This window comes from Ammodytes marinus (genome assembly GCF_949987685.1).
Source record: "Ammodytes marinus genome assembly, chromosome: 4".
Taxonomy (NCBI): Eukaryota; Metazoa; Chordata; class Actinopteri; order Uranoscopiformes; family Ammodytidae; genus Ammodytes; species Ammodytes marinus.
This window is the reverse complement of record NC_137233.1, coordinates 20,038,995-20,052,724: the sequence shown is the minus strand read 5'-3', so window position 1 is coordinate 20,052,724 and position 13,730 is coordinate 20,038,995. Positions and strand designations below refer to the sequence as shown.

The following is a 13,730-nucleotide window of genomic DNA, read 5'->3' as shown; positions in this document are numbered from 1 at the left end:
TCACAAGATGATAAACAGGAAGACACAACACACACAAGATAGACAAAATATATACCTCAAGGTCCACTTACTAGATTTATGTCTGAGCTTTCAGCTTTATTTCATGGCCTAAGGTATACTGTTTAAGTCTGTAACAATAAATACATAGGCATAGACTCCTATGTTTTATGTCATAAAATCACTTTTCTACTGTGCTGTGTCACCGATATTGCGTCTTGACTGCTCTCCAATGACAGCTGCATTTGATTATCAACTTGAAAGTCTAAAATGCTATACTGCAGCATTTTCAAAATTTGCATACACAGACTGTGACTATGCATCTCATACAGGCTGACAGATGGATTTAGAGGCTATGGCACCTTGCACATTTTTCAGTAGATATATAATCCCCCAATACAAATCCTTCTTCTATGTCATACTCTGTCCTTTTGAAAGTGAACACGTGAGATTAAAATTAACACTCTCTCTCCCTTGTCACTGTGTATTCCCTATTTTAGACACACTGTATCCTGAGCGGAGAGACCTTGGATTGTAAAAGAGTGTTTCGCCGACTCTCACTGTTCTCTCTCTATCCTGAGAGAGCACGCCAGGTGTTCCTATATCTCACTGGAAACGAGCTGCGTGGCCTCGGTGAACTCGGGTCTGTTTGGCCTTAACTTTCCCAGCGGCACAAGAAGAAAGTAATTCTCTTTACTAAATCATCCCCTGAACACAAGACTCTCAAGAGACAGTAAGTAGCTTGGTTCCATCATCCAGGGATGGTAGATCACTCCTCAGTTAGGGAGGGGACTTCTTTTCTTCTTGCTTATGCTGGCTCTCCACAGGCCTACCGTCTGTCAGACATGGTGACGGACCTGGGTTCCTACCAGGTCATGCCGTCGCCCTTCTCCGAGGACGACCTGAGCGAGTCGTCCAGCCCTCGCTCCTGCTCTAGCCCAGACTCCCAGCTCCTCAGCTCCAGCTATGGCAGCAACTCCAGTGCAGAGAGCCAGGACAGCATCCTGGATCATCTGCTGTCCCAGGCCTCTTTAGGCGGGGCCAACAATGTGATTGCAGGGTCTGTTGTGGCCCCCATGCCGTTATCTACTTTTCTCTGGGACTCTGCCTCCAAACGTGAGCCTGTGAAGGTGGAACATTTTGACTTCCTGGCCTGGTCCAACGTGGAGACTCAAGAGGAAGATCTGGGAGAGTCTTTCAAGCCCACGCTGGAGGAGATTGAAGAGTTCCTGGAGGAGAACATGGAGGTGGTCACCATGAAGCAGGAGATGATGCGAGAGAGTTGCCCGGGGTTGGGAGTGGGACTGGAGGAGGCTCTAGGTCTGGAAGTTGGCCTGGAGTGGTGCAGGGAAGCTTCCCCTGAGCCGAAGCTCCAGACGGAGGCCAAATATTCAGACCAAACTGTCCCCACCGCCAATGGGTCCACTGTCGCCTCCAGTCAGACCAAAAGTGAATCGGTCTTCCCCATGCATGAATCCAACACAGGGGTCAAGAAGGCATCGGTCAACAAACCCTCATCGGAAGACACTGACGGTGGCACAAACGGTAATGAGTTGCCGGTGGTTCTACAGATGCAGCCCCTTCAGATCAAGCAGGAGCCCACAGTAGCGCCTCTCACCCCGGCCCCGTCCTTACAGCCCTCCTCCCCGGTGTCGGACAACATCAAAATCGCTCAGCTGCTGGTTAACATCCAGGGTCAGACCTTTGCCCTGGTGCCCCACGTCTTGCCCTGTACCGGCCTCAACCTCTCCAACAAGTTTGTGAGGATCGCTCCGGTGCCCATCGCGGCCAAACCCCTGGGCCAGGGCGACGGCTCGGCCGGCCAGGGAGCTGGGATTTTCGTCGGGGGTCAAAAATTTCAGAAGAACCCGGTGGCGGACCTTATCAAAATGCACAAATGCACTTTCCCCGGCTGCACAAAGATGTACACCAAGAGCAGCCACCTGAAGGCCCACCTAAGGAGGCACACAGGGGAGAAGCCTTTCGCCTGCAACTGGCAGGGCTGTGGATGGAGGTGAGTTACTTCTACTGAACTGAATCCATAAGTGTATATATATATGTATATTGAAGGCAAGACACTACAGGCGAAACATCTTTGTTTTTTTTTCAAGCACTGGTCAATTTTTGGATAGTTGGGCTAATTTGCATCCACAATATGTCTTATTTCATACTAGAAATAAAAGGTCCAAAATGTTTTAATACGAAAAAAAGAATTTGATATCTATAGATAAGAATTTGACCCTATTCCCCTGCAGTGTCTGGCCTCAACACGTGCATTCAAATAGACGGGCCACTTTATGAGAACATCAAATATCTAACTCACAGACAGACAGGATGATCTTTGCCCATTCCAAATGATTGTACCAGGTTACACTCAGAGGTGGTTACATAAAGTGTGTTTAAAGGTTTGTTTGTTCTCAGATCTGAGCCAAAAACAGCTAGACTCTAGTGTGCGTCTGCCTGATTCAATAGGCCTTAACCCTCATTTGTTCACACATGGCCAGTTTGGAGGCAGCAGTAATTCTCTGTCAGCGGTGCATGTCTATGTGCTGTGTGAATGGTTTCATGTTGCTCAATGGAACCAAGTGTGGTGGTGGCAGATTTCAACTGACACTTGAACTGACCTGTTGCCTTCAGGGTCATATATTAGCACTGGTTGAGGAGACTTGGGGTCTTGAGAGCCAGACACACACCCACACACACACACACGCCCCCCCCCCCCCCCCCCCCCCCCACACACACACACACACACTGCCTCCCAAAGCTCCAAGCAACTAAAAGTGAGAGAAGCAGCTCTATAACATGACAGTCGTTATTCCTGAGTAATAAGGTTCAATATATAGTGGGTTTCTGTTGGTGTAATGCCACTCAATTGTTGTTTAATCAAAAATAGAAAACACAAAATCATTCAATTTTACCCAACCCTGGAGCTGAAGAGATTTTAATGGCTGTCATAAAGCCTTGCCAAGTGTTAATTGGAACGATGTGAGGCGATGGCAATATGGACACGTTTGCTGTTTGCACAATCACACTTCTTGTCGGCACTCGGCGAATTTTAACTAAATCTGGGACGGATCATGTGGGCTGCACTCAAATAGGCACAATATGCTGCTGCCAGGGTTGCTGGAAGGGTTCAGATCCATTACTGGAAAATGGTACTTAATGATGTAAATATACAGTATAATCAGGAAAATGTTCTTTAAGTATCAAAAGTAAAAGCTTCCTCAAATATAGTACTTAAGCACGGCTCATAAGTACATTTACTTCTACATTCCACCACAGTTGCTGGGGCAGTATGAGAGAGTGTGTGTGTGGTGTGTGTGTCTCTGTGTGTGTGTGTGTGTATTTGTGTGTATTTTGTATATGCTAAGTATAAATCAGATTCAAAGATGTAATTTGGAACCTGCTGTGTGTAATGGAGAAAGGCAGAGAGGAAACTTGGATGTGTTCATTAGTGAGGCAATTGCTTCACTCGTTAAAATAAACTGTCTTATTGCATTAGTCAGTGTATTTGTGTGTGTGTGTGTGTGTGTGTGTGTGTGTGTGTGTGTGTGTGTGCGTGCGTGCGTGCGTGCGTGTGTGTGTGTGTGATGGAGTGTGACTTGAGCCCAAAGTTGCCAAAGTTGAGTTGGCTACATCAGACTGTTGACTGTACACTACATTGTACATCAAAAGTGTGAAGGGATGAAAATGACATGCAGCTCACTTTCCAAGCTTGACCCCAAATAGTAAAAACCTAGTAAAACATCTGCTGTGTCAGTTCACTTCTACATTCTCACACCATTTTGGAAGCAGTCAGCAACTATTGTAACAACAATGTGGTGTTGGCTACAGCCGATTTGCATGTACATACTGTAGCTATGAATTCTTCTATGTAGCGAAGCGACTGAGGCTCATGGGCCATCTGCTATACCAAACTGATGTGTTAACACTTATTATTTCTCTCTATAATGCTTACTTTTCCATTTCACATTTTGCGTAGAACGGCTCAATCGATCTATGCACATTTTATGCTTACATCTACATGTGCATGAACATGTGAGAAAATTACCCCAACCAGCGAACTGTTATGTCATTTGGCTTCTACCTTCAAGCCACAACTTGCAGAGATTAGTTTTGGAGGAGGGTCCACTTTTAAAAATAACTTTTCTTTTTACTGAAAATCAATTACATTCCTTAAAAGCTTTGTGTTGGTCCAAACTGGCAACCTTGCAACGAGCCACACACGGTACTTGTATTTTCCTAATATGTGAGGGGAGCTGCAGACATTTGTGCGGTAGTAATCCAATGCTGTGTGTTCCCACTAACAAAGGGCTCTTGTCTGTACACACAAAAGGAAGGATGTAGTTTGGATGGAAGTTTGTGACAGAAGCAGTGTGTGTGTGTGTGTGTGTGTGTGTGTGTGTGTGTGTGTGTGTGTGTGTGTGTGTGTGTGTGTGTGTGTAACTGTATGTGTTGTGGTAAACGAGGGGGCCGACGAAAGGAAACAAAGTCAGGGCGAAATTGTGAGGGGAATTGAGCAAATGGATTGAAGAGAGAGAGAGGGTAACAGAGATTTTTTTAGTTAAAGTAAAGACAGGAGGAAAAAGTGTGTGTGTGTGTGTGTGTGTGTGTGTGTGGGGGGGGGGGGGGGGGGTTAAAGCAAGAAAGGCAAGATATAGAGGGGGAGAAAAGAGAGCCTGTTTAGTTTTGCACACAATCATTTGAAGGCGGCGACAGTGAGGAAGTGGAGTGAAACAAAGCCAAAGTGTTGAATAGTTACCATGACTGTGGGCGAGGAACGTCCAGGCTGCCAAGCTGCATGAAAAGAGGAAGAGTGGGATCAGTCAAGGTTGTTCATAAACTCTGAGCAACAGGCAGGGGAACTTCTACATGGAAAGATGCACTGAGCGCCCTACTGGATATTGAAATGTTTTACGATGTCACGATCTCAGGCACAGCAGATCAATCTTCCTCAAGTTTCTCATTTCAGATTACCAGTAGATTGTCTTGCTGGCCAACGTATAGCTCTTAGGCCATGTTTACACGAAAACGGTTTGGCTTAAAATTAAAAAGTTTTTCCTTAGAAAAAGTCCTGCGTTCAGACACAACATTGTTTTGAATATGATCTGCTTGAACATGCAGCTTAAATGCTGTAATATGCATGCCAGGCCAGTAGTTGGTGCTGCAACTTTGTACTAAATTGCCTGTAGATAGACGTAATATACATGTGGGAAGTGGGTCTGTGAAGTCACCCGTTTCCACAGCGACCCGTTTGGCTATTTCATTTTCAGCCCGCCCCCAAAAACGTTGTTGTCATGTAAAGGAACTGCCCAAACATAGGAATACTTTTGCATATCATGTAACCAGCCCCTTACTATTGTGGGGAACATGGACACCAGAACCATTTTCATGTCCCCAATCCTTTACTGTAGATCAGCGGCTCTGCTGCTCCATGCTAACACTGTATACTGGATACTTGCATCACCAATCTATGGTTACTTTGGTAATGTAGCATGAAGATCCAAGCACTTTCAAACAAAATTAACCATGACTTGTTTTGTGGGGGCATGCTATAGTGAGCAACAACTTGTTCAATCTTCTTCCATGACTTGGTTTCAAGTTCTTAAGTTTAGTGTGATGACTTTGCAAAGTGGCAAACCCCATAGAAAGCTGCTCTGATTCACATATGCAGCCCTGTGTTGAAGTGTTGATGACATTATGTAAATCAGTGTGTACAGTTTGTGTTGCCAGGTGCTTTCTGTTCTATTTATTGTTCAAACCCTTACCAGTTTAAATAAGCATATCGGCAGTGTTTTTTTTGCATCTTCCAAGTTTTTTTTAGTAGTCCTATAAAACACACCTCTCCCACAATTTAATACCCTACATGTACAACACATATTTAAAAAAAAGAGAAGCATTTCTTATGGGCCTATAACCATTCAGCATAGTTTGTTGCTTCAGTGTTACCATAGAACCATTCAACTAAGCACATTTATATTGATAGCAGATTGGAAAAAAGCATTGTAAAATCTTATATCTTTTGGAGTACAAAGGAAGTATCTGGTGCATACTTTGGCTTCTACAGAGAGCAGGATCTCATCAGACCCAGGCCCAGAGTTGTTACTCAAGCCCTCTAGACTGACTGTTGGAGGAGGCATGGAGCTGGGGACTCCCTAGAGGGTGTAAGGGGGGTCTGGGAGTTATGTGCCCACACATGAGGGGGATGCTTAAGAGAGGAACAAAATACATTCAGTCGTCCTGGAGCCGTTCATCCATTCTGTTTCAAAGTCAGAAGAAGGTGCCAGGCAAAAGCCAGTGTGCAATGTGTGGGCATTTCTAATCTGAAGTAAAATTACGTGAATTCCACCATTTACCCTCAAAACTCCCTTAGCTGACAGCAGGAAATAAAAACAAATTGATTCATTCAGGGACTGTAAGTGGATTAAAAATTATAAAAATCCTCTCTTGTTGCTCTGCTACTTTGTCATTTTGCAAAGCAACAGATGCAAACCAGATGTTGGAATGTCAGACTTCAGTGTGCCATTTTTTCTGTTTCACTGAGCTTCTCCACCAAACTATTGGAAAACCATTTCTACATTAGATTTGGATGAACACAGTTTACTTGGAAGAATTCATGAAAGCCATTAAAGGTGCACTATGCTGTTTCAGAGGAGGTGGATTTGTTTACATTTTTCAGAGCCTGCAGTTAGTCTACAAAACGTATTTACTCTACACGCAAATCTTAGTGTTGAACAATTATATCATAAATCAAAAAAAAAATATTTTGAGGATCATTGCACTAAATGTAAGATGAGAATATGTTTGGAAACAGAACTGTGGGCCCTGCTGCTGTAAACAACAACAACAACAGAGAAACAGTAACTTTTCAGGTAGCTTTCCAACTTCAAATAGTGTTCTACGGATCGAATTTTCCTGTGAGAAATTTGTTTATTCAATTATGAGAATTTATAATGTTCACTTCTGTGACACACCCAAAGTTACATAATGCACCTTTAACCTCTTTCCTTGGTGTTTTCTGAGATCCCAATCCCAGTCAGTCCTATGGTTAGAAGATGTTACTGGACAGAAAGTCAAATCATCTGTCAAATATGAATGGAGCAGGAGTTTTGTGTTTTCGTGTATCTCAACATTACTTTTTTTCAATACTCTGAACCAAAAATCTTAGTTTCTAATGCACTTACATCAACTAAACATTCCATAATCATCCATAGCACTATTCTGAAGGTTATTAGACAAGGATTTATTCATGTGTTTATAATTGATACTTTTTTTTAAACATGCAGAAAATGCATCTTTAAGACCTGTACATAGTATTTTATTGATATTAAAAAAAAAATTAAATAAAAAAAGGTATCCATTATGTATCCATAATCTCGTCTGTAAAAACGTTGGACACTAATATGTTTTTAAAATTAAATATAGATTTTAACTCTGGCTTTATCCAGCATCTAGATTTTCTTTTTCTACTGCAGCTCCATATGAGTTGCAGCCTAATTGCAGGGTGTGATTGTATCTAGTCATCATGTTGTTGGGTCAGGAGAGTAACATCTGAGAGGCTGGCAGGGGACAGTCACTTCCAGAGAACTAAGGTTGCTGGGAAAGAAGCCCCAGAGCTGTCCCAGTGGAACCCAGCCAAATAGAGTATGCCTGGCATGCTAGCCCGTTTTTTTTTTTGCTGGTCCAAATGAGTTGTAGCATCAACATGTAAAGCATTCTTGCACATTAAAGATAACTAAGCAGTGTGGCTCATTGAGAAGATGTATGCCGTTGGCGGATGTTGTGTATATGTTTGGGAAAAACGGGGAGTTGGCAAAATTATATAGGCCTACTAATTTACTGTGATTCAAGTCTTGGTTATGAAGTCCCAAGTCAATACCAATAAGCCCAAGTCCTAAACTTCTGCCATTTGAAATGTTTTCACATTTACAGTCAGTCTAGTAAGCTCCATTTACACAACTTATAGATGATTTAAAGGTCACATATTATGGTACTTTTCAGGTTCAAAATGTAAAATGGGTTTCTGAACTGCTTTCATGGTGTGGTGTCCAAAGAAAAAAACTAAACATTTTTGCCATATTTTTTGCCATTGCTGAATCTCCTCTTTTCAGCCTCTGTCTGAAACGCCTCTTTAGAGTGAAAATCAAGTTTCAAATCCTGACTGAGATTTTGCCAAGTCGAGTACGAGGTCATCAGATTGTCTTTTCCCAATATTAAAACATCTTGTGGTGCGTTGGCCTTTATGTCACTACTGGCACGGCGTTTAGTGTTGACCCACTGGAAATCGGTCAAACCACCATCACACGCTAAGTGGGTGGAGAGTATAATGTCACATCTCAAGTTAGAACAACTTAGAAACTCTACAAGGGGCTCCGTGCAAAAGTTCTGTAGAGTCTTGAAACACTTCCTCTCGTAGTATGATAACACCTTTGTTTCCAAGCATCAAGCACCCTAAACCGCCCCACCCCCCACACCTCCCATTCAATTTTTAATTTGTATTATTTAATTGTTATTTATTTTTTTATGTGATGTGTGATGTTTTATGTCTTTTTTATTTGTTATCTGTTTCTGTTTATAAATGAGTTTGTCTTGTCACTGTGGTATTATTGGTTGTGATTTGTGAATAAATATGTTGACATTTTTCATAAAAATATTTCAAATACTGAAAACCCATTTTCTTCTTCTCTTCAGGTTTTCCAGGTCAGACGAGCTGTCCCGACACCGGCGCTCCCACTCCGGAGTCAAGCCCTACCAGTGTTCCGTGTGTGAGAAGAAGTTCGCCCGCAGTGACCACCTGTCAAAACACATCAAAGTCCACCGCTTTCCACGAAGCAGCCGGACAGTACGCTCTGCCAACTGAGCCTCATATCACTGCTGTCGTCACTGGGAATCACTAGGAATACACAGCGCTCTCCCTCTGATCTACAGGAGGTGTGAATGTGTACGCACATGGGGCCTTCAACAAGACGATTTGAACACGCGAGTGGAGGCACGCCTATAACTTTTTTTGTTCCAGCCGCCTGTGATTGTTCTAATTTATTGTAACAAAAGGAAAACCGACACAGTTATCATGCTGTTATCAGCTATAGGTTGTTGCTGTTGGTGGTTTGTTTTGTCCTTATCGCTGTCCTCAGCAGAAGATAAGATAAGCCTACTTTTGGTTCAGACTGGATTAGCCATGGTAAATACCCCCGATGCGTGTCCAGTTCTACAACTGCCTTTTAAATCTTCTTAGAAAGCTGCCAATTTGTCTTGGACATTCCTCATCTTATGCAATGGTTTTTGGAAAGTTTGATTCAAAAGAATCCTCTTCAGTTTTTTTCCCACCAGAGGAGTAGTCACTCTTCCCGGGGTCCACAGAGGTCACGCCTGTGGGGGGTTTCTCTGTTAGCTTTGTCCTACTTTTCTGCTGCCATGCACCACAGTTCATTGACAGTAACAGTTGAATAATACCTTTGTTATTCAACTTAGTGTTGGTGCGCAATGTGAGACCTGTTGTAAAATGTGGACATGAACTACTGATTGCAAAAAAAGTTAAGGAAATCTCATGAGAAGCTTACCAGGACTCCTCTCACATGTTTTATGTGATAGAGGTGATGGACAGAGCAAAACAAGAAATGCAATAGTGAAACCCGAACTCAAAAGGCTGAACACACAGTGATTGTTAAATCAGCCTTTCTGATCAGTGTTCAATGAACTTTGATCATTGTTTTATTAAGCTACGATACAGTATGTGCTGGTCTTCTAATAGTCTCATTCTTCTGGCCTTACTGTACCATAAAATCCTTACCGGAGAGCCAAAATGGTTGGGAGAAATCAGGCCTTTTTAGTGATCCATATTTGAATGGGGTGTTGCAGTGACTGTTCAAAAAGGTGACATAATGTGGGCCGTTATAGCCCCCAGACCTCAATAATGTCTCAGTCTGCTAATTTTATTTGAAACGATTATTTTTGTCACACAAAAATCTGCCTCAACCCCTGCTTTATCTGTTACTGGAGAACACCGTGACAGCCTTTGAACCTCAGCTATGCTATGTTGATGTGACATCGATGGACACACTACTAAACACCATGGTGCTGAACTACCAGGAGGATAAGCTTCTGGGAAATGTAGTCACAACATCCCCCTTTTTGAGGCCACAACACACTTTATAATGCCCCCGATTTGCTGTCAGATATTCTTTGCTATACGTGTGCCGACTCCCCTGTGTGAATATGAAGGGGAGTGTCAATGCCGTCCATGTGTGATAAATGTATTGTGAAGAGAAAGCAAGCCAGGGGGGGGACACAACCTGAACCCATCATTCCTTTCATTCAATTTTTGAATTTGGAACGCTTGTGAATGAACCACAAGTGTTTTATCGCATCCTATGAATGTATGTAAATATGCAGGAGTGCACGTCGCCGCTGCGTCCAGGAATCACACACAGAGACTGGTCTGATACCATATCTTAAAAACAAATCAGATTTCTAAGTGTCAACCCCTAAATGTGCACATTACCTTAACGTTTCATTATATATGGATATATTAAATATATTTTTTTCTTTGTTCTATCGGAGATGTATTTACAAATAAAACTGAAAAGAAAGCTAATTTGTCTGAGTTGTGGTTACTAAGCTGTACCAATACCTGACTGTTTTGCTGCGTCATAAGTTGAAAATGCAAGAAGGTATACTGGCTCTCCTCCTACCATATGGAGACTGTTCAAGTGTATGCTGATGATATGCGGGTGTTGTTGATGGGGTCTGGTTTTCGGTATCTGGTCCTCCGCAGAGTCTCAATCAGTAATGGTGTAATACAGTATGTAGGGGGTGAGCATGTGTGTGTGAGCATGCATTACTTTGGGGAGAGGGGCTGCTAAGAACACAAAGAGCTGAGAGAGGTGGGGGGAGGCAATAGCAAATTCATCCCATATGATCCGTCTTGCTGTAGGAGAGCGTTTACCTTCACAACTGCTCACGGACATTAACATACTGTACAGGAGGCCACACCTGGTTTGGCTCATGAGATAAACTTCATACATTTACACTGGAACGGCGCAGTACCACAACAGGCTAGTGCTGGCTTCTAAGTAACTAAATATTAGCAAATGCATCTGCAAACAGGCACAGTAAGTGAACTGATAATACATTGCGATGTGAAGAATGCATGCTTTCATGTATGAAACAACATTCACACGGATAAAGTCTCAACAGATACAAAACTGAAACTGGCCGATTGTTAGCTTCTAGCACATCTTTTGACTTGCAACAAAAACAAATGTTTTTCACACGTTGCCTCAAAACTATTTGTCGGAGAATAACTTTGTGCTGGCATGAAGACACGTACATGGTAAAATCTTCTTGAATGGTGTTTACAAGTAGCCAACACGTCTAACATCACCACAGCAACAACAGTGAATACCATCTAAAATAGTGGCTGTTTTTTGGATCTTGTGAAGCACTTTGTCACTATGCAACAAAAAGTGCTGTATAGCAAAAGTGTATTGTTAAAGGTGCTGCGAGCGAAATGGTTCTTTTAGCTAACTTCCTGTCAGTTACTGCAGTTAGCAGTCCCCTCGCTCGTCACTACGTCACCACATTAATGCACTGCGGTCTTCAAGCAGCAAGTTATCTAGCATCATCTCAGATCCATAAGTGTGATAAAACATGATAAAAACCATCAAAACAGACATTGGGAAGGATTTTTACCTGCTCCGCCATTGTAGGCGCATAAACATTCACCCATCTGTCGCTCTGGTGTGCACCGGCAGTGAGACCATGAGTGAGACGGGTGTCGGTTTGTAGCGTTCTCTCTTGTGATTTGATAATAATTTCGGGATCCCCGAAAAGTTTATTTGCCGATTACATGCAGAGCAGCTGACTGAGAGACCGAAAGAGCGATTTAACACTTATATTAACATAAATAAACCGCTTACTTCACCTTTAATATTATTATAAATAGCTACGTTTTATGATGGGCATATACTATTGGTTTTAGTGAGAATTGAATTCCTCATTCTGCATTAAACATTCTTTAAAGTCCACATAACTCATTGACAACCACAACCACTGTTTTTATTATTATAAGATTGAGTGCAATATCCAGGAGACTATATATTGAAGGTAATATTTTGTCAGTGTTCCTGCTGGCTTCATGGTGTTTTTAGTGAGGACTGAGCCGATATCATTTCTACTGTAGACATGCTAGATATGGGGGGTGATGAGTGTGAGTGCTTTATATGCACAAGGGAACACATGTTTACCTTAGATGTGTTGGCATGACTGTGTGTGTGTGTGTGTGTGTGTGTGTGGCGTGCTCTGCTTGTATGTTTATGGATATGCTCGCCAAGTATCTCGATGATGTTCCTCAGACTGTCCAGATGCACAGGTCTTCCACAGGGAACCTCACATCCTGAAAGGAAAGAGTGAGACAATAGGCTACTTATACTCCACCCTCATTTGCCTTTGCAACACATTGCGACTTGCACATCTGTATAATACATCCACAGGTTTATGGAAACTGCAGCTCCTTTTGTGCTTTAGATACTGAACAAGGTTAACATTGCAGTGCAGTGACAGTCAAAAACAAAGTTGTGTATGTGTAGTCAGGTTGCAGCTTCCAGAATTGCTAAACACAAAGTTTGGGAAGTTACAGTTCTGGACCAGAGTGAGTTTCATATGGTGACAAAATATGTAGTAGTGTAGTGTTTTGAGAAATCGGGCCCAGTTTTCAAAATCGTGCTTAAGCAATCGAAAAAAACTGCAATACATACAATTAAAATATTTTTTTATGTAAATTGACAGATGCATGTGGGATGGGCGGGACCACAGAGGAGCATGTATTTAACTGTATTAATAAATTATACCCAGGTCAGTAATTTTGTAAACCAACAAAATGCAATATGCCTTTAAAACAACACTAGTTAAGTTAAGTTAATTACATTTTAGTCACCCTTGGGAGAAGTTTAAACAAAGATTGTGCAGATAAATTGAAGTGAACCTACATTATGTTGTCCCTTCAATATGCTATATGCTGATCCTGCTCTATCTCATCATATAGGTTTGCTCCCTCACAATATGTCTGCAAAAGAATGTTTAACGTGAATAAGGTTCTCATCTGCACCTTGCGTCTGCATAATTTTTGTTAAGTTTCAGTGAAGATTCTGCAGCTCCATCCAGCAGTCATTAGGCTATAATGCATGTGACTTTGACAAGGGTGTTGTTGTATGTGTGTGTGAGAGTGTGTGTGTGATTGTAAGACTTGGTGAGTTTGAAGCAAAGCAGTATTCTTCCATTACGAGAACTTTTTATAAATGCACTTTTTCCTAGGGAGCCACGTGAAAGAGGCAATCATACAATCTAATACACTTTGTTGTCAGTTGTTTTGTACTTTTGAGAAATCAATAGTAAATACAAATTCCACCGTACAGTGTGCTTTATCAGGACTTATGGATGAAAGTTAGATTCCATAAGTGCCACTAACTTAAGTGTGACATAACAGGCTTTGTAATATCTGATAAATACATGGCAGCAAAGGTGAGCAGTTCAGGCTGATCAGGGTAATCCCACTCTTATGTAATCAAGCATTAAATAGAGGAGATGAGAGGGACAAGTACACATCATGGTGACAGTGAATTTAACAGGCTGGGAGATTTGGACATGCAGAGTCAGCTGTCTGTATTTGGATTTCTCAAGGGTGAAAGTGTCTCTGTTTGCATGAGTCAGAGACTTTTGATACAGTCTGCTGGCTG

At 42.1% G+C, this 13,730-nt stretch overlaps 1 protein-coding gene across 1 annotated transcript; it reads left to right on the top strand.

The window, feature by feature from the left end:
- Positions 1-710: 710 nt before the first annotated feature.
- klf15 (Kruppel like factor 15) lies at positions 711-10,504 on the top strand. Its single transcript, XM_080026471.1, has 2 exons — positions 711-2,011; positions 8,689-10,504. The coding sequence occupies exons 1-2, from the start codon at positions 759-761 to the stop codon at positions 8,855-8,857; spliced, it is 1,422 nt and encodes a 473-aa protein (XP_079882597.1). The 5' UTR covers positions 711-758; the 3' UTR covers positions 8,858-10,504.
- Positions 10,505-13,730: the final 3,226 nt, after the last annotated feature.

Excerpts from the sequence above, each read along its gene's own strand:
- klf15 (XM_080026471.1), top strand. The coding sequence starts at position 759 with ATGGTAGATCACTCCTCAGTTAGGGAGGGGACTTCTTTTCTTCTTGCT. Across the intron at positions 2,012-8,688 it reads TGGCAGGGCTGTGGATGGAG|GTTTTCCAGGTCAGACGAGC; the intron begins GTGAGTTACTTC and ends TCTTCTCTTCAG.